The 19,411-nt window shown below is 39.2% G+C and overlaps 1 protein-coding gene across 7 annotated transcripts in view; it reads right to left on the bottom strand.

The window, feature by feature from the left end:
* Positions 1-12,415, bottom strand: part of ZEB1 (zinc finger E-box binding homeobox 1) — a 272,730-nt gene extending 260,315 nt beyond the window's left edge. For 4 of the 7 annotated variants that reach the window (XM_060659027.3, XM_060659031.3, XM_060659028.3 and 1 more), the window contains exon 1: positions 12,309-12,415. In XM_060659027.3, coding sequence (XP_060515010.1) covers positions 12,309-12,366 — 58 coding nt within the window. In that variant the 5' untranslated portion in view covers positions 12,367-12,415. Of the gene's footprint in view, positions 1-199; positions 224-11,469; positions 11,673-12,308 lie in introns of those variants that run through there. The other 3 variants (XR_013556914.1, XR_009617584.2, XM_060659033.3) reach the window with 3 other exon arrangements.
* Between the last annotated feature and the right edge of the window lie 6,996 nt (positions 12,416-19,411).

Raw genomic sequence — 19,411 nt, 5'->3', positions numbered from 1 at the left:
AAAACTAAAAGAATTGGGTCAGACGTTTAGGTAGGGTGGGCTGAGTAGAAGAGAATCAGCCCTGGGTAATGCCAAAGAGAAAGAGGCTTTAAAAGAGAAGAATGGAAAGAAATGAGAATTTAAGAAAACAGTAATAGTACAGAAGCTAAGGAAGCAAAATGATCCAGGAGATTCAACAATAACAAATACAGCGGGGCACCTGGGTGGCTCAGTCAGTTAAGCGGCCGACTTGGGCACAGGTCATGATCTCGCGGTCCGTGAGTTCGAGCCCCACGTCGGGCTCTGTGCTGACAGCTCAGAGCCTGGAGCCTGCTTCGGATTCTGTGTCTCGCTCTCTTTCTCTGCCCCTCCCCTGCTTATGCTCTGTCTCTCTCTGTCTCAAAAATAAATAAAACATTTAAAAAATTAAAAAAAAAACAATAACAAATACAGGTAAGTCAAATAAGATAAAGGTTGAGAAAGGTTGGCAGGATTTAGAGGTCACTGGAGATTTTACTACTTACTACAGCTTCAGCAGAACAGTAGGGTGGAATCCTTACTCAAGAAACTCAGAGACAGTTAAAGAAATGTTCATTTCAAAGGGATAAAATGATATACCCTAATGGACTCAAGATAAATGGCAGGTTTGAACAAATTCCCATGTAAAGATAAAAGCTATGGAATGTAAAAAAAAAGAATTGGTATTAATGGTAAACTCATTAAAACTGTGTAGGAAATAAGAGACCATGAAGATAATATTCACTCTTTGCTTAACTACAGACACTCCTTGGGCATCTTTCTCTGAAACTCTAGCCTCACTCAATTTATCTCGTTAAATTAAACATGTGTCAAGGACATGAAAAATTCTGAAAACACTGACTAAGCACATCACCATTGCTCTAAGTTTAAAAATGTATAAAACCAGGACAGCAGAATTTGTATTCCTCTACAATCTTGAGCTTTGGTTCTAGTTGAGTCCTGAAAAATATTCTAAAAATACTTAAACAGAAATTTTCACACAAAATTTTGATTAGTAAAACCAAATTTTAGCCTTTTGCAAACTACTCAGGGCTATGTCAGGCAGGCTTGTAGCTAAAGATCACAATAGGGTAAAAGACAAAAATTAACCTCAAATGGATCATAAACCTAAATATTAAAGCTATAAACTTCTATGGGCTCCTAGGTGGCTCATCAGGTAAGCATCTGACTCGATTTCGGCTCAGGTCATGATCTCATGCTTTGTGAAATTGAGCCTCATGACAGGCTCAGCGCTGACAGCACAGAGCCTGCTTGGGATTCTCTCTCTCCCTCTCTCTCTGCCCCTGCCCTTCTTGTACACGCAGTGTGTATGCACGTGTGTGCTCTTGCTCTCTCAAAATAAATAAGTGGCTTTAAAAAAGCTGTAAACTTCTAAAATCACAAGGGAAAAACATCTTGGAATGGGCAAAGATTTCTAAAAACACAGAAAACACAAAGCTTAAAAGAATAAAGTTATAAATTTGATTTCATCAAAATTTAAAATGTCTTGGAGCGCCTGGGCGGCTCAGTTGGTTAGGTGTCTGACTTCAGCTCAGGTCATGATCTCACAGTTTGTGAGTTCAAGCCCCACATGGGGCTCTATGCTGACAGCTTAGAGCCTGGAGCCTGTTTCAGATTCTGTGTCTCCCTCTCTCTCTGCTCCTCCCCTGCTAATGCTCTTTCTCTCTCCTTCAAAAAAAAAATTTTTTTTTAAATGTCTGCACTTCAAAGATACCATTAAGAAAATCAAAATCAAAAGATAAGCCACAGAAAGGGAGAAAATATTTTAAATACCTATATCCAAAAAAGAACTTGGATCCAAAGTATATAAAGAACTCTTACATCTTAATAATAAAAAGATAAGCAACCCACTTAAAAATAGGCCAATGATGGAATAGACATTTCATAAAAGAAAATATTCAAATGATATTCAAACATCATTAGATCAGTGAAGTCCAAATTAAAACCAAAAGGATACTAGGACACAACTACTAGAAAGGCTAAAATTAAAAATATGGACAAATGTTTGTAAGGATGGAACAACTAGAACTTTCATACAGTGTAAAATATAAAATGTTACAAGCACTTTATAAACCAGTTTGGCAGTTTCTTATAAAATCAAACATATACTTATTATATGGTCCAGCAATTCTACTCTTGGGTATTTATTTACCCAAAAGAAATGTAAGCATATATCCACACAAAAATATGTGTGCAAATGTTCACAGCAGCTTTACTCTATAGCAAAAACCCAAATACTTTGTCCATTACCAATGAATGGATACACAAATAGTAATACGTTCATGTAACGAACTACTACTTGGCAATACAAAAGGAATGAACTACTGATACATGCAATAACATGGATGAATCTTGAAAACATCATGTGAGTAACAGAAAGCAGACAAAAATAGTACATACTGCATGATTCCATATATATGAAACTCCAGAAACAGTAAGTTTAATCTCTATCCATCAAAAATAGATCATTGGTTGCTTGGGTTAGATTTGGGGAGGAATGACTGAGATGAGGTACAAGAGAACTTTCCGGGATGATGGAAATGTTCTATACCTTAATTGTGGTGGTGGTTACACTAGCATATAAGTGTCTGAAAGGTCATCAAAATGTACATACATGATGATGTATGTAAATTATACTTCAATAAAGTTTATTCACACATACACACAAAATGGTACAATTTTAACTTTTGTCTTAGGATTGCTCTGATGTATACCACAAGAACATACTATGTGTTAAGAAGACATACAACCATCTTCTTAAATATATTTCCAAATAAATGAATGAGACTGTACTGAAATTTGTGGACTCCATACTTCTTAAGGGTATTCAAATATAGAATATAAAGTTTAGCTTCCTTGGGCTTGGGTTCTTCATTTTATGCAAGAGAACAACATAGGGACATTATCCTTGAAGTCCATGTCAATGTCATATATGAAAGTAATATGATAAGGTCTCCTTCAATAAAATGCCCCTTAAAGAATGCCAGGCAGCCTTTCCTCAAGCTGAAAGATGTAACACAAAATAGCATTAAGATACTGTTCTACTACTGATTTCACAAACAGCCTTGTCCTTAAGGCTAGAACAACTGAGCAATGTTTAAGGTCAAAGCTACAGAAACAATGAATAAATTTTATAACCACATCCTTTCAAACTGAAGTTATATTAGAGTTAATACTGGACAAGAGAATAAGCTGTCAGTTGATGGCAGACATAATTAAAACAAACTTAACTAATAATGTAAGTAAAATTTTAAATGAACATTTATGAACATTTATAGAATCTGAAAGATATACTAAACACAGTGCTTTATACTCATTTAACCGACCCCTCTCTGAGATTACCATACCCATGCACAGGGAGACAAAATAACTTGGCCAAAGTGATTCAGCTGGTAAATTACAGGATAACCCAAACCCTTAATCACTCTGCTCTTAAGAAAGAAATGTTATATCCGAAAGGTGAACTCCAGATGCATTAAAGTCTTAAACATAAAAGATAAAATTACAGAACTATTAGAAGAAAACATAGGAAGATATCTTTGCAATTTGTGGATAAGGAAGGACTTTTCACTGCTCACAAAATAAAAAATTTTAGGTACATTAAAATTAAGGATTCCTGTACCACAAAGTCAACACATGACTGACACACTGGGATGTCTAAAACCACCAAGGGATTATTATCTCAAATAGAGAACTCTGGGAAACCAGTAAAAAATGGAAACCCAACCAAAAAGGGCAAAGTGTATGAATGAATAAGCCAAACATAAGAAGGGAAACCTGAACAATCAGCAAGGATATGAAGAAATGATCAACCTCCCTGGTAAACAGAGAAACATTACAGCAACCATAAGATTCTATTTAACAACAGTTAAATTAGCAAAAATGTAGGAATGTCTACATTAACAAATGCTGGCAAAACTGGGAAAAAGTAAAACTTTTTATACACTGTTGGTGAGGGTAAAAAATTGATGTAGTCATTTCAGAAATAATACAGAATAATTTAGGGGTATTAAATATGTGACTAAGCTATAGCACAGCAATACCACACCTGGATATATACCCCCAGAGAAACTCTTCCACAGCCATTAGCAACATGTATGAAGATGCTGATTACAAAATTACTTGTACTCAAGAGTTGGAAACAACCTGGGTATCCATCACGAGGGGAACTGATAACCTGTGCTAGATGCAAACCATAAAATACTGCACACTTAAAAGCAATAAACTAGGTGTACATACAGAAACATGAACAGATATCAATATTTAGTGAAGAAAGTAAAATATATGCCAAAATAAATTATAGAGATGTAAAACACACAAATTACTACATAATTTTACAAGGATAGAGACATAACCAAGAACACATATAAAACATACCAGATTTGGTGCAAGTGTTGGGAAAGAGTTGAGACTGGGAGTGAAGAGGAAAAGTTACAATCCAAATAATGAGCATATGCCTCTAAGCAACACTAACCTAACTCTCTGTATCTGAAATATTGTAAGTGATATAGTTATGTCAACTATTAAATTTGATACATTTATGCAAATGGTTGAGAACTCCCTTTTTCTGGGATGACTGAGCATTTCATACAATACATCTTGGTTTTAACCATGATAAATTTGAAAATTCATGGCATTTAGGTTTTGCTTGTTACCATCACAGATAAATACGCTCAAAGGGTCTAATAAAAGGAATACTGACCTACGAACCTGAAAAGCTATAGCCTAGTCCAACCTAACTAGCAATAGGAACTTAGCAAAGTCATTTTACCTCCCTGAAAGTTTTCTTATCTGCAAAAATAAATTTGAATGATTCTCCAAATCCCTCCATCTCTGAAACTATTTATTTTCCTAATTAATATTTATTCATATGAAATTATTTTAACTGTTTCTTCCCTCCCCAAAATAACAACAAAAACAAAATAATATCAAAAGATTTAGAAAAGTGATCTAGCAATAGAAGTGAATAGCAACTTAGCTTCTTTCAGGGTGGAAAGGAGAAAACACTAAAGAGGTACAGTGACTGTCACAGCCTTTTCAAGTATCTAAGACAGAGAATTTCAGCCCAAGTTCAGATAATCTACTCCTTGAAGTATTTTACTCTATGCTATTCCACATGTCACTATTACCTCTTCTAAAACATAAATTAAAGTCTCTTATGGAGTTTCTCCTTGAAGGCCCTAAACTTCAGCTTATCTGTAAGTTTTCAGATAAGAAAATGGTATGTTCTCCAAAGGTCTCTTCCATATTAAACATGTAATAAGATTCCTGGAGAAAAATGAACTTTTAATTAACAAACTAGTCATACTCTGAGCATTTAACCAAAAAAAGAAAAACAAAAAAAAATAAGCATTTAATTAGAACTGTGGATTAAGTGGGTATAAACACCTTAAGAATAAGGAAAACTAGACTATATCATAGTTTGGTGACCATGAATAGTAACTGAGCCATCTAAAAAATAATAGTACCACATATTATAAAAAGTGCATTGAAATCAGAATATTAAAAATATCTGGAAGCCAAAATTAAGATATTTACAATACCTAAAAATTTGAAATTATAATATTTTAAAAGATCTGCAATATTCTTAGAATGCAACAATAAATATGAGAAATTGAGATCATTCCCATATTTATCTCCCATTCACATTTAATTTTAAATATGGATGGGGAAGGGGGTAGTGGGAATTAAGAGGTCACAAAACATCTGTTACTAATAATTCCAGCACAGATGTAATTGTTACTGCAAAAAAGATGATGAAGTTATTCCCAGGCTGCCATACTACCAGCAGCCATAGTTTATACTCAAACTCCATGAATCAAGTCTCAATAAATAAAGTTGATTATGAGAACTGTCTATATGAACAGATACACACAATCCCTATCCATATAGAAGGTATGTATTAAATAACAGGAAGAGGTCTGAAGAAATAAAGGAGACAAAAATAACTTCCTAGAGAATGAAAAATAATCTAACAACATTTCATAGCTATAATATAAGTGTAGACCTTTCGCTCTACCTTTTGGAACCTTTCAATTTATATACACCTAAGTGATATACTTCAAAATATGTTTTAACAAAAGTAATAAAGTGAGTCCTAAATATTAAAAAAAATTTTCTCTGAAAACAATCTTAAGGCAGATTTTACTTCTTAGAGACCACTGTCCTATTTAAGTATTCTAGAATATTACCATGTTTTCAAGCAAGCCAGTTCCATGATAACAAGCAGCATAACCCACTCCATCAAGGTAAAAAATCTGGACATGCTCAAACCATACTGAAAATTTTTATTAGTTAAAATTGATGTGCTAAGAATGCTTCCTCCAGGAATGCAATTCTCAAAACACTATCCCATCCAAAGGAAAGATTATTTTCTAAAACAATGCCTGGGGCACCTGGGTGGCTCAATTGGTTGAGCGTCTGACTTCCGCCCAGGTCATGAACTTGGGGTTTGTGAGTTCGAGCCCCGTGTCGGGCTCTGCGCTGACAGCTCAGAACCTGGAGCTTCCTTCAGATTCTGTCTCCCTCTCCCTCTCTGCCCTTCCACCGCTCACACTCTGTCTCTCAAAAATAAAAAACAAAGATAAAAAGTTAAAAAAAATAAAACAATGCCTATATAATAGATTACATTTTAATTGGGGTTACTAAAAACTTGGTTCTAGTAGGTGTATATCCATTAATTTTCTTTTAACATATCTAGTTTAAGATATTTTACTAGTGATACGTATAAAATGTAGCCTTCTAAAAAGTGTTTTTAAAACTATTTTATTTCTTGGCCATGGTTCTTTTCTAGTTTAAGATTTTTTTAAATTTTCTTTTAACAATGAACTTTTACTTTAGCTTGTATCTTTTTAGAAAGGAACATACATTTCCCCATGAATTCGTGATCATTCTACAAAGATTAAGAAACATTTTCCAAACCTAAATACTATTCTATAATTTTATCAAGTCCTACAACCTCTCATCACACTTTTACATATTAATGCATATCTTCTTTCAGCATCTACATGATTTTTCTTCTCCTCTACTACAATTCAATACAGGTAGTTGAGAGTAGTTAACAATATAATTCCACATGATGTTGCATCTGTGTTTACATATGGCTCTAATCACATGCTTAGAAGTAATTTATGCAGGGGAAGGCAAAAAAAGAGGAAAAAGCAATAAAAACACAATTATAAGAAATAATTATGTTGTTATTTTAAAAATATCATTCCCAGTTTGGTAGAACTTTCTCATTTCTCACCACATGCTTCAAAGCTACTAAAATTGCAGAGGGTACAGACTTTCAAAAATACTATGAACTGGAGAAAGAAAAAAATTACCAAATATTTCATATGCTTTTATATAAGGCTCATCTTAACAAGTGACTGATGCTTTCAATTTATAAGATACTTTAACTTTTGCTCCATGCCACAACTATGTATGTCATGGCTTTGTGGTAAAGTTCCTCCGTTTATAAAAGAAGTAAGTGAATTACACATATTTACTACTGAGCTCTAGGAATTAGGAGAACACCAAATTCAAGAAACATCTGTCAGGAAATGTAAAACTATATTTATATACATTCTCAATCTCTCTCTCTCTGTCTCTCTCCTGAAAAACCATGACGCTCTAAAATGAGAAATGCACATAGGCTTATCTGATAAGCCAGGTAATTCCTACTTAATTCAAGATAAACAGTATTACTATTACATTATGATACCGTTGTTGGTGCATTTATAGAAACACCATTAAAAATAATTAGGGAAATAAATACTTCTAACATTTGACCTAACAAAAGGCTTCCAAAAGTTTATAGTTATATTAACATAATTATATGGACACTCACCAAAAAAATGTAACTAAATACATGAAGTCTCATCTTATTACTTGTATTTGAAAGTAGTAATACTAATTTACACAGTTATTCGAAAAGAATTGCTGAATACAAGTATATGATAATTATTAAACTACAATTTTTGCTGCATTTAAAATATCAAAACAAACTTATGCTTCTTAATTTACAATTGGTAAATGTAAAATTTATGCTCTACTTAATTGTGATTCTTAACTAGAAGGGGAAGGGAAAGGAAAAGATAAAATCTAAAAATGACTAACATCTGACTGACTGCTGGTTAACATCTTCTTTAGTAGTTGCCTGCCAACCCATGTATAATTTAAGTCTACATCAGTTATGGGAAAATAGTTAGACAGTATCAATCAACTGCAATTTTTACCATATTTAATGGTTTACACCTTTTAACATCTAAAATATAGGTATTTAGGGATCTTACAATGAATAAAAAAGGAGGCTAGAAAGTATACTAAATATGCAAAATAGATATGGGCCAATCATTACATAATTTTCTGAACCTAACAACATACAACAAAACTTAAAAAAAAAAAGAAGGAAAGCAGTAAAAGATTGGTTTAAAGCAAGACTAAATTGATAGCAGTATCAATCTCAGTATTTAAAAAGCTCAAATTTTTAAAATTATTCATGTTAAAACATTGTTACTTCTTTCCACCTTAGCAGACTAGAAAATGCTTACACCTACTTTACCTAGGGCTAGTTTTAAATAACACTAAGACTCAGAATTGCACCAAAGGTCCCTATTAATGCAGAGGTCCCAATCAACAGGAGATAGACTGATGGTGCCACTAACCAATAATCATTTTTGTTAGCATCCTCTACTGGCGGTTTCCAAAGACAGCAAGTGGAAATGGTGCAAATAACAGAAAAATATGTACCTGCTATTCCATCTAAAGTGAATTAATCAGCATGTGGTCATTAGTAGCTACAGCATATTTCTCTCCTCACCCCCCAAAATGCATACATACATGTATACATACAAAAACCACACAAGAGTAGAGGTTGAAAATTAAAAGACATATTTTTAAATACAACAAACAAAGCATTACATTACAAATGGTAAAAATCGATTTACCCAATTCTAATGCCAGTCCTTTATAGATGACTGACATCATTACCATAAAGTTACTACCTAAGGATTGATGCTTTGGCCAAACCTTGCTCAATTGGTTTACCCTTGTCAAGTTACATTACTTGGTTCTCCCATTAATATCCTACTCTGCAGATATATTCCGGAAAGGAAATTAAAATGTTTTACTGGAGGCTTAGCAGTAAAATCTGCATGTCTTTTTAAATGAAAAAAAAAAATTATTTACATACAAATAACAACATAAAGTACCCTTATGACTATCGCCCACTGTACACATCATTTATTCCCTCATTAAAAAGATTTAAGAGTTAACATTTTTCTATGCAATTCTCTTGAATAAACAACTGCAACTTACATGACTGCGTTGCTAAGAAATATCAACCGGCACCTATTCTGAGATTTCACAACACAATGGCATATAACTTCATTTTTAATTTGCAAATTATAAGGCTTAATCAAATAGCATGGCTGTAATCACCAGCAATGGATGAAATGCATTTGAGAACAAAAAGAAATACAAGGACAGAGCCAAAAGTGATGAAAATGGAAGATACCTGTAGTAGTACGGTGCTATCTTAAACACCTTTTGTTTTCTGAGAGTAATGCATACTGCAGACAAGACATTTTGTGCTAAACAGCCCAAATCTGTTTTTCTAATATTAAACACAAAGGAAAAACACTGACAGCAAGCGTGGTAAATAAATCCCTCCCTTGAGAATGAAAGCAGCAGACAGGAGGGGGCTGACATACATGCAGGAGAAAACTAAACACCATCTTTTTTCTACCTGCACAAGTTGCCATTTGCTGCAGCGATCGAGAACCTCTTTTTCCTGTTGATTTCAAGTACCTTTCAGGAGAGCTTTTTTTCCCCTTAAGTCATCTGTTGATATGCCTTAAGAGTGTAATATTCATATCACAAGATCTTTAGGAGAAAAATCCATTCTTTCCTGTTCAGGTAAACATGTTTACAGCAGCTGCACAGACGCTGGGTGGTTCAGACTCACATGTCACACACATGTCGTCAGCAACAAGAAAAGCCCCTTTCTCTGGCGATGAACATTTTAAATAAGGTAAAAAGCGAACAGCCCTTTCCGAACCAACTTACCTTTCATAAAGCCACATCAGCAACAGTGGCAACAGCTCGATATAGCACACTATTTGACGCTAAAACAGGAAATTAAAATTGCAATCGCCTATGCTCCACTCCTTGCTGTAACAAGTCATCTCTCCACAATGACGATACCAAATATTAGTTATCAATCATAACTAACACACGTCTTGGAAACGCACATTTTTATTTAAATAACTAAAATCATTCATGAAAGCAGTGATTTTAATGTCGGCTCAAATATATTAAAAATATTTTTACGATTGGAAGGAAACATCTTGAAACAGCTTAAAATCTTCGTATCTGCTTCTAGACAGGAAATCCCACACAAAATCTAAAATTGCCAGGAAAGGTTACAAAACCTCGCGTTTCGCATCCCAGAGGGGAGGGAGAAAGGGAGCCCAGGAGCGGGGGGTGGGGCGGGGGGAGCGCGCGAGAGTTTTTACTTAAACACATATTTCCTCATTTTCTGGAAGATACAGCGATCCCATTATAGGCGCATTTATTTCCCTACAGTTAAAAACTCGTTTTAAAAATAACGTAGGAACCAAAACGAGCCCCTCGGTCCGAAATGTACGTGTAATTCCTTATATAGACTCGGCTGCAGCCAGCGGCAGGGCCGTTGCCGCCCATTATTATACAAACAGGTACCGGGCCGGCGCGGGCGGGGACCTCGCCCCGCGCTCCCGCCGCCCCCGGGCGGAGAAGTCTCAACCCTCTCGCCACAGGAACTGTCCAGACAATAACAATCAGCAGACATTTCGCTGCTGAACAAGGGGGAGAGAAAGCACAGAATCGCCCCCAAGATAAGCAGAAATACAATCAACTTACAACGTCTCTCCAAACTGGAAAAGGCGACTGTGCAACAACAACCACATGTTCAGGTCTCGCTCTCTCTTGCTGTCTCTATTTTTTTTTTTTTTTTTAACTCTCACGCCAGGCAGAGGGGTGTGTATTGCCCCGGCACTTGAGCACAAATCAATAAACACTGCAGCTGCAGCGAAAGCAGCAGATCCGTGCGTCCGTCGGTCCGTCTGCCCCCTCCCCCACCCTCCTTCCACCCGAGACCGAGAGCGCCATCCAAGCTCCATTATCCGGCTTCAGCGCTCCGTGCGTCCGGCCCAGGTAACAACTTCCCCAAAAACCGAAAGAGAAAAAAGAGGCGTACGCACAGAACCCCATCCCAGCTCGGAGAAGGAGTCTCCCCCAGGGAGGGGGATCTGTCTGTGGTGCTTCCCTGTCTCTAAGACCAGGTAACAACTCCACAAACACACCCGCTGCCCAGCTCGCCGCCATCCACAGATCTCCCACAGCAGCAAGTAGGTGCCCGCTCCTGCCCCGTCTCCCCTGCCGCCCCACCAGCTCCCCCCCGAATGTGGACCTCACTGGCGGGGCTACCTCGGCTGGCGTCCCCAGCCGGGGGCCCAGGGCACGGTGGCCGTAGGCGCGGGGGAGGAGGGGCGCTTAGGGACCCGCGCCTCCGCTCCGCTAATCCCCATTCCGCGAGCGCGCCTCGCCGGCCGGTCACAACTTTACCGCCGCCGGCCGAGCCCGGTCCGCCCGCGGCGCGCACCACCGGCGCCCGCGCACACGCGCGCACGGACGACACGCAGCCCGCGGCCGCCGCGTCCCGCCGCCGCCCGCCGCCGCCCGCCGCGCGCCCGCAGCCCGGCCCGGCCCGAGCCTCGGGGCCCGAGCGACGGCGCCGGCCGGGGCCGCGGCGCGCGGAAGCCACTTTGCACGGTCAGCGCCGGCCACAAGTTTGTTCCTCGGCTCCCGGGGGCCTCCGCGCACAGAGAGAATAACGCGGAGGGGGCTGAGAGGAGGGGGAGAGGGGAGACGCCGAGGGGCAAAAGAGTGGGGAAAAGTGCGAAAAGAAGCAACAGCCGCTCCACCCGGGACCAGAAAAGTGGCCAGCCGCGTCCCGGCCGCCCGCCCTGCGCCGGGGATGCGGCGGCTAACGGTCCAAGGAGGCGGCAGGGGCGGCAGGAGCCGCTAGGCGGAGAGAGACCAGGTAAGAGACATAACGGTTCAGGGAGAGCGAGCGGCCGCGGCGCGGCTCCGGCAACGGCAGCAGCGGAGGGGGGCAGAGAGCACTACTTTCTACTTTCCCACTCCACTTTGCCCGTCCCTGCCCCGGCCGCCCCCAGCCCGGCTCGCCCCCCTCACCCCCGGGGGCGCCCCGGCTGCCCGGCTCCCCCTGACTCCGCCGCTCCCCGGTCCCCTCCGCCACTCACCGTTATTGCGCCGCGGGTTCGCCTGCTTTCTGCGCTTACACCTGGGGCCATCCGCCATGATCCTCTCGCTTGTGTCTAAATGCTCGAGTCACCTCCTCCCCCTCCCTCCCCCTTCCCCCCCCACCCCTCCGCCTCCACCCCTCCCCCCTCCCCACCGCACCTGGTTTACGACACTCGCGGCTTTACGACATCACCTTCCTTACACCTAGAGCCGCTCGCTCTACGGCCGGAACCTTGTTGCTAGGGAGAGGACGGTTTGCGGCAACCGTAGGAGCAGCTGAGTTTGAATTGAGGGGCGAGGGAAAAGTTTCCCTCAGGTGTCGTGGGATGGGGGAGGGGGGCGTTAGGAAACTGCGGGGACGTTGTCAGAAGGGCGGCAAGCAGGGGGAGTGAGAAAGGTAAAGTAGGAGGCTCAGCGGCGTTCTGCCTCTGAACTGACCACACCCGCCGCGGCAGCCTGGGGCACGGACCGGTCTGGCTGATTCCCCTCAGGACCCTGTACCCTCCGAGCTGCCGCGTCGCAGTGACCGGAGCAACCTGTCCTCCCTCTTCGTCAAGGTTGGGCTCCGCTCCCACGCAGCGTTTGTCCCATCGGCGCACCCTGGGGCTCAGGAGAGGGTCGCGCTCTGGGCTACGCGGGAAGTTCCCGAGAGTAGAGGGAGGGCAGGTTCGGGGAACGGTAGAGACTGACTTGGGAAGCCCGGCCTCTGACGGGGGACAGGCGGCGTCATGAGAGAGGCTACCTGCCGCGCAGTTCTGACTCCCTTCCCCTACACGGACGCACGGTTTTCCCCTAAGCGAACCGGGATGGGAAGTGACTTCAGTTAGATAGAACTTCAGCTGGACCGAAAGAGAGGCGAGAAGTTCCGTTTGCAGGCGACACCGGCGGTGAAGCCGAATGAGTAATACCCACACAGTCCCTGTCTCACTTCCTCATCCGCATCAGGCTCTCACCTGCTGTCACCTCGGCCTCCCCCGCCCCGCCGCCTCGCTCTCTGCCCTCCTCCCTGCTTTCCCCTGAGAGCAGATGGACGAGATGGGAGGCGCAAAGACGGAGAGTTAAGGTACTAATGCGCCATGATTTACCGTCAAAACGGGCAATTATCGCTGAATGGGACCTTGAGGAAAGAAACACGGCTAACAAATGTGGTCTTTGAAACTGATAGATTGCTGATCTTATCTCAAGTCTCTGTACAAGTTTGGGGATTTCTGAAAGACCATATAGATAACGCCACAAATACCAAGACAGTAAGTCTTCAGTAGGATTTAGCTTTCCCTTCTCTCCCCTCCCCCAACCCCGTTCAGATGAGGAGAACAAATGAGCTACGTTTCAAATAATTTAGTTGTAAATTAACAGTGTACTGTTACTGTTAGAGAAATTGAGAAAACTGAAACGTGACACACAGTATTAGAAATAGTAAGTCACCCAGCACACTGCTTGTCACATAGTAGGTGCTCAATAAATTTATGTCTATAATTTTTGCCATACCTATGGCAAGATTCTTTATTATGTTAAAATCATCTTTTAAACACTCCAGAATTTCAGAAGATCCATTAATAATCTCCTCAAACCTTTCAACTGAAATAAATTTACATCTGAAGTCTGGTAATTTAAAATTAGAAAGTTTAATCCTGAATATAGATGAAAATTTTCTCTCCCACATTTTCTTTGGCATTTTGAGAAATGAATGCATTATTTATTAGTGCATGGAATGTGACTGTAAATATTCTTTGCTGTACATTATGTCTGTATATCTATTCATGCCCAATGCCAAAACTAGAATCATCACTCTTAATGATCATTTTAAGTACAGGCAATCCTCGATTTCGTTCATACCACGTTAACTGAATTTGTGCATCCCAGAATTGTCCATGTTTTGCTTGGTTCAAGCAGTAACTTTTTCCTACCTCCTAAAGGCTGTATAATGTTCTTCAATTGGCTTCTGAATCAAGTTACAGACTTTGTCATTTGCCAGCATTCCCCTCCCACCCCCCCCCCCACAATTTTTTTTACAGCTACCCTAATTTCCAGCCAGAATGGAAAAAAAAAATACTTTTGAACTAGCACACATTTTACCTACTCTTAAACTTAGGAAGTATAACTCGTCCTTTTCTTTTTCAGAAGTGTCTGTCCTGTACCTCCCTACTAAGCTTCTTTCAGTATTCATCCTTACCTTAAAATCAAAGAGACAAAGGGACAGATCAAATAGGAAGTCATTGTCTTCCTTACCCTAATGGTTCCTGGTTTAGTTAGATTGGGCTAGACATTTCTCGTTGTGCATTTCTGTGCCCTCAGGACCTAGTGGAGTACCTGGTTATATTGTAGATGCTCAATAAGGAAGTATTTCTTAAAATTCTTGACCTTTCCTATATAAAGTGAGGATCATTTATCTGCCTTCACCACATTAATTGTTAGGAACAGTTGAAATCATGGCTGCAAAGCTGATTAGTATCATTTATATCCTGCCTGATTTTGAAACTAATTGATCTTGATTTTAGTGACTCCATAATCATTTTCTCCAAATGATTAACTCTGCCCACTCCTATGTTTTAAATATGCACAAGAAATATTGATATCCTAAATCTTCTAATACAAAATTTCAGTTTTGTAAAGTCCTGTAGTAATTATTTAAATATATATGTTAATACATATATTACAAATTGAATAATAAATATATTAACTTTAATTAACACAAATAACTGTAAAGTTCCCCAAATTATTGAAATCTAGACTAAAAACAGGCAAAAGTAAATCTCAGAGTAAACTGCTGCTTTAAGCCTGATGCTTACGCGATGGTTGCTGCTTATCTCTTAAATAGAACTAAAGAATTAGGGGAAATCTTTAGAATAAATTTAGACAAGTGATAACTTTATTAAAATTTAACTTTATTTAGTCAATTATACCTCAATAAGTAAATTTAGGTTCATTTAAATCAAACATGATAGGGAATTATACTAATAAGAGTTTAACATGTACCTTATATTGTTGATTTTAGTAATTGTAGTGTCACCATACAGTATATATTCAATATATACTCCTAATTTTAGTGTCAATGAAATGTTAATACTCTGCTTCTACACTGCTCTGGGATTGCATATGCTGAAAGAGGTATTCTGCTAAAAATGAATTACTGTAATCTTTTTTAAATTTATAAGGAAAATGTAAATGGGTAGAATATTTTTAATACTGAGGTTTTTTTTCTATAAATTTTTCATAAACCCTTTGCACCTGCTATTTGCTTTCCATGTAAGATTCGTGTATAAGTTAGGATAAAATTTGACATAAAATTATTTTGAGTTTAAAATGTAGATATTTCATGGCATTCTATATTGAGCATATGATTTTCACATACCTCACTTCCTGAACACATTTGGGAAGTATAGCTTATAATAAGATTCTATAATCTTCATCAAAATAAATTGGTTGTTTCATGAAAAGAAAATTCATTACATAAATTAATTATATTAACATATTATTTTACTTTTAGAGCTTTGAAGGAAAAAGAATAAATTTGATACCTGTTCCCCATCAAAATTCAGAATTTAGAAGCCCCCTAATGTCACTCCTCAGTCCTTAGCTCAGTAGTGCCTCTGGACATGGGGTTCACAATGAGACAAAAGGGGCCAATGGTGGTTTAACTGCTGCAGTTCCACCAAATTCTGCAGTTGCTGAGTCAGGAAGGAAACATGACTACAGAGTGATCCAGAACCAACAGCTGCCTTTAGGACCCACACCAATTTTTCTAATAAAGCCTCCCAAGACATAGTAATAGGGACAAATGTTTTCCCCGAACCTCCATGTGGTTTTACTATATATTGCAACATAAAATGGTTTTTCTCTCTGGGGAATAAGGCTCCTATTTTTAATATACGTCAATGAAATGTTAACACACAGAGCTTCTTATTTTGGGGGCACTTTTTTCAGGAACGTGTCTAATAAAGAGATGTAAGTATAAATCAGTGTAGAAAAAGTTGTTTGAAGGATGTTAATGAACATCTCAAAACTAAAACTAATCTTTCCGTAAACTTACAATAATGAAAATGATTGCTTTCAAAGCCTACCTTCATGGAAAATAGATTATATTATTGAAATAACTTACAGACGTGAATGAATAGCACTTTTTTTCTATACTTGACAACTATAGGTAATAAATTATACTGGAGAGAGGGCAACATGCATATTCTGGACTTGAATGAACTTTAAGTGTTTACCATATCAGGGATCTGATATCTGGTTTCTACTGCTATTCCCCTCCCCTTTTGTTTCCATGTATTTTCTCTGGCATCTTGATTTCTTTTAGCAACTGACTGGTTATGCTACAAAGTATAGCTATTTCTTTGACCTTTAGTCCACAGACCCTCAGTTACAATCACTGCCACTGTTCATTCCTTGGAGTGTATTTGTTTAAGATATTTGTGATCAATAATAGGTTTTATATATCCCACAAATATGTTAAACTCACACGAAAAAGTTGGTAATAAGAAACCCCCTGTGTTCAAATATATTCTCAACTTGAAGATCTCTGGTCAGACCCTTCTCATTCCTTCTTATGCCTCTATTTCTAGCTCACTCTCTTTATCCTAATTTCATAAATAGATCACAGGCAGTGTCCCCTCTCCACTGTTTTATGTTTTAATCATTGTCTTCATCTTTCTTTCTACCAGGTCTAATGCAAATCTATTTGGATCAATTCCCTTTATCTCTTTGTTCAAAGTTTGAGTCATCCCAACATTGTAAAATGCTTTGATTTTTCATATTCTGGTTTTTCTGTGTCCCTCAAATCCCAGTCTTTGCCTTTCTGTATTCCTAGAGGCTGATTTTTATGGACCACAACACCCAAGATCCTTTGCCCTCTGGTTTCTATTTGGTTTCAGCTAATTTGGAGGCCTTGGCAAATGATCACAGGAAGGAAAGAGAGAGAGGTCAGGATATTTATTTCACCTTCCCGCACATTCCCTCCTGTCTGTGGCTTTTGGCAGTAGCTTCATTCCTCTATGTAAGGCCATGGATCCCATCAGTCAACCCTGTCTCATGGCGACAGGTCTTGCCAAGTTCCAGAAACTGCTTCCCTTGATCCCTTCAGGCTGAGGGATGGTAATGGTACCCTCCTGTTGCGAGTCCTTGGGGAACTTTATCCCTTATTGGTTCCCCTAAAGCCTGCCCACATCTCTAAATAGTTTCTTCATCAAACTCTCTTCATCAAACTACCCTTTGAGTGTGCCATTTGTTTTCTGCCAGACCCCACAGTATTTAACCTTTATGAAACAAGAATTCTGTTTCTTTTTATCACAACACTAAAGTTTGAATGCAATGTATCTTATGTCATTCAGTGACTGTATATATATATTCATATTGTACTGTGTGTACATGCAAAATCTGGCAAATACTTAGAAATATGGAAGGTTCTCTTACATAGTAATTACTCAGTAATTCTTTGTAGAGTGAAAGCCCCTGCCCTAATCTAAAATCTAGGAGAGACTACTTTTATATACTTAAGATATGAAAGGGGAAAAGAAATCAATACCACAGTAGTAAGGTGGAGATAGCTGATTGTCCCTAGTATCTTTCTTCTCCTTCTTAACAATGGAACCCTCCACTGCTGTCCCATGACCACTTGAATGGTCTTTGCATGTATCTAGGTGCTACTGTGCTAGTCATTTCTGGCCAGTGAGATCTAAGTGGAGGTGAATGTGTGCAATGTTGAGGAAGTCCTTCAAATGGAGGTGGTTTATTCACCCAGGTGGGTGCCTGGGTGGCTCAGTCAGTTAAGTATCTGACTTTAGCTCAGGTCATGACCTCACAGTTCGTGGGTTCAAGCCCTGTGTCAGGCTCTGTGCTGACAGCTCAGAGCCTGGAGCCTGCTTCAGATTCTGTATCTCCCTCTCTCTCTCTCCCCCTCCCCTGCTCACGTTCTGTCTCTCTCAAAAATAAATAAAAAACATTAATAAAAAATTTTTGAATAAATAAAAGTAGGTGTTTCACTATTCTTTCTCTTCTTGCTGGTTGGAATCAGACTTGCTGGCTAGAGCTCCTTAAGATTAAGAAAGGCATTGTGATGCCTCCCGCTTTGGTCTTCTTCTTCAAAATTACTTTGGCTCTTCGGGGTCTTTTGTGGTTCCATACAAATTTTAGGATTGCTTGTTCTAGCTTCGAGAAGAATGCTGGTGCAATTTTGATTGGGATTGCATTGAATGTGTAGATAGCTTTGGGTAGTATTGACATTTTAACAATATTTATTCTTCCAGTCCATGAACACGGAATGTTTTTCCATTACTTTATATCTTCTTCAATTTCCTTCATAAGCTTTCAGCGTACAGCATAGTTTTCAGCATACAGATCTTTTACATCTTTGGTTAGGTTTATTTCTAGGTATTTTATGATTCTTGGTGCAATTGTGAATGGGATCAGTTTCTTTATCTTTCTGTTGCTTCATTGTTAGTGTATACAGCATGGTATTGGCACAAAAATAGACGCATAGACCAATGGAATAGAATAGAAACCCCAGAATTAGACCTACAAAAAGTATGGCCAACTAATCTTTGACAAAGCAGGAAAGAACATCCAATGGAAAAAAGACAGTCTCTTTAACAAATGGTGCTGGGAGAGCTGGACAGCAACATGCAGAAGAATGAAACTAGACCACTTTCTTATACCATTCACAAAAATAAACTCAAAATGGATAAAGGACCTGAATGTGAGACAGGAAACCATCAAAACCCTAGCAGGAAAAAAACCTCCCTGACCTCAGCCACAGCAACTTCTTACTTGACACATCCCCAAAGGCAAGGGAATTAAAAGCAAAAATGAACTATTGGGACTTCATGAAGATAAAATGCTTCTGCACTGCAAAGGAAACAACAAAACTAAAAGGCAACCAACAGAATGGGAAAAGATATTTGCAAATGACATATCAGACAAAGGGCTAGTATCCAAAATCTATAAAGAACTCACCAAACTCCACACCCGAAAAACAAATAATCCAGTGAAGAGATGGGCAGAAAACATGAATAGACACTTCTCTAAAGAAGACATCCAGATGGGCAACAGGCACATGAAAAGATGCTCAGCGTCACTCCTCATCAGGGAAATACAAATCAAAACC

The sequence above is a fragment of the Panthera onca genome, chromosome B4 (genome assembly GCF_046562875.1).
Source record: "Panthera onca isolate mPanOnc1 chromosome B4, mPanOnc1 haplotype 2, whole genome shotgun sequence".
NCBI lineage: Eukaryota > Metazoa > Chordata > Mammalia > Carnivora > Felidae > Panthera > Panthera onca.
The sequence above is the reverse complement of the archived record's forward strand: the minus strand, read 5'-3'. Positions and strand labels throughout refer to the sequence as shown.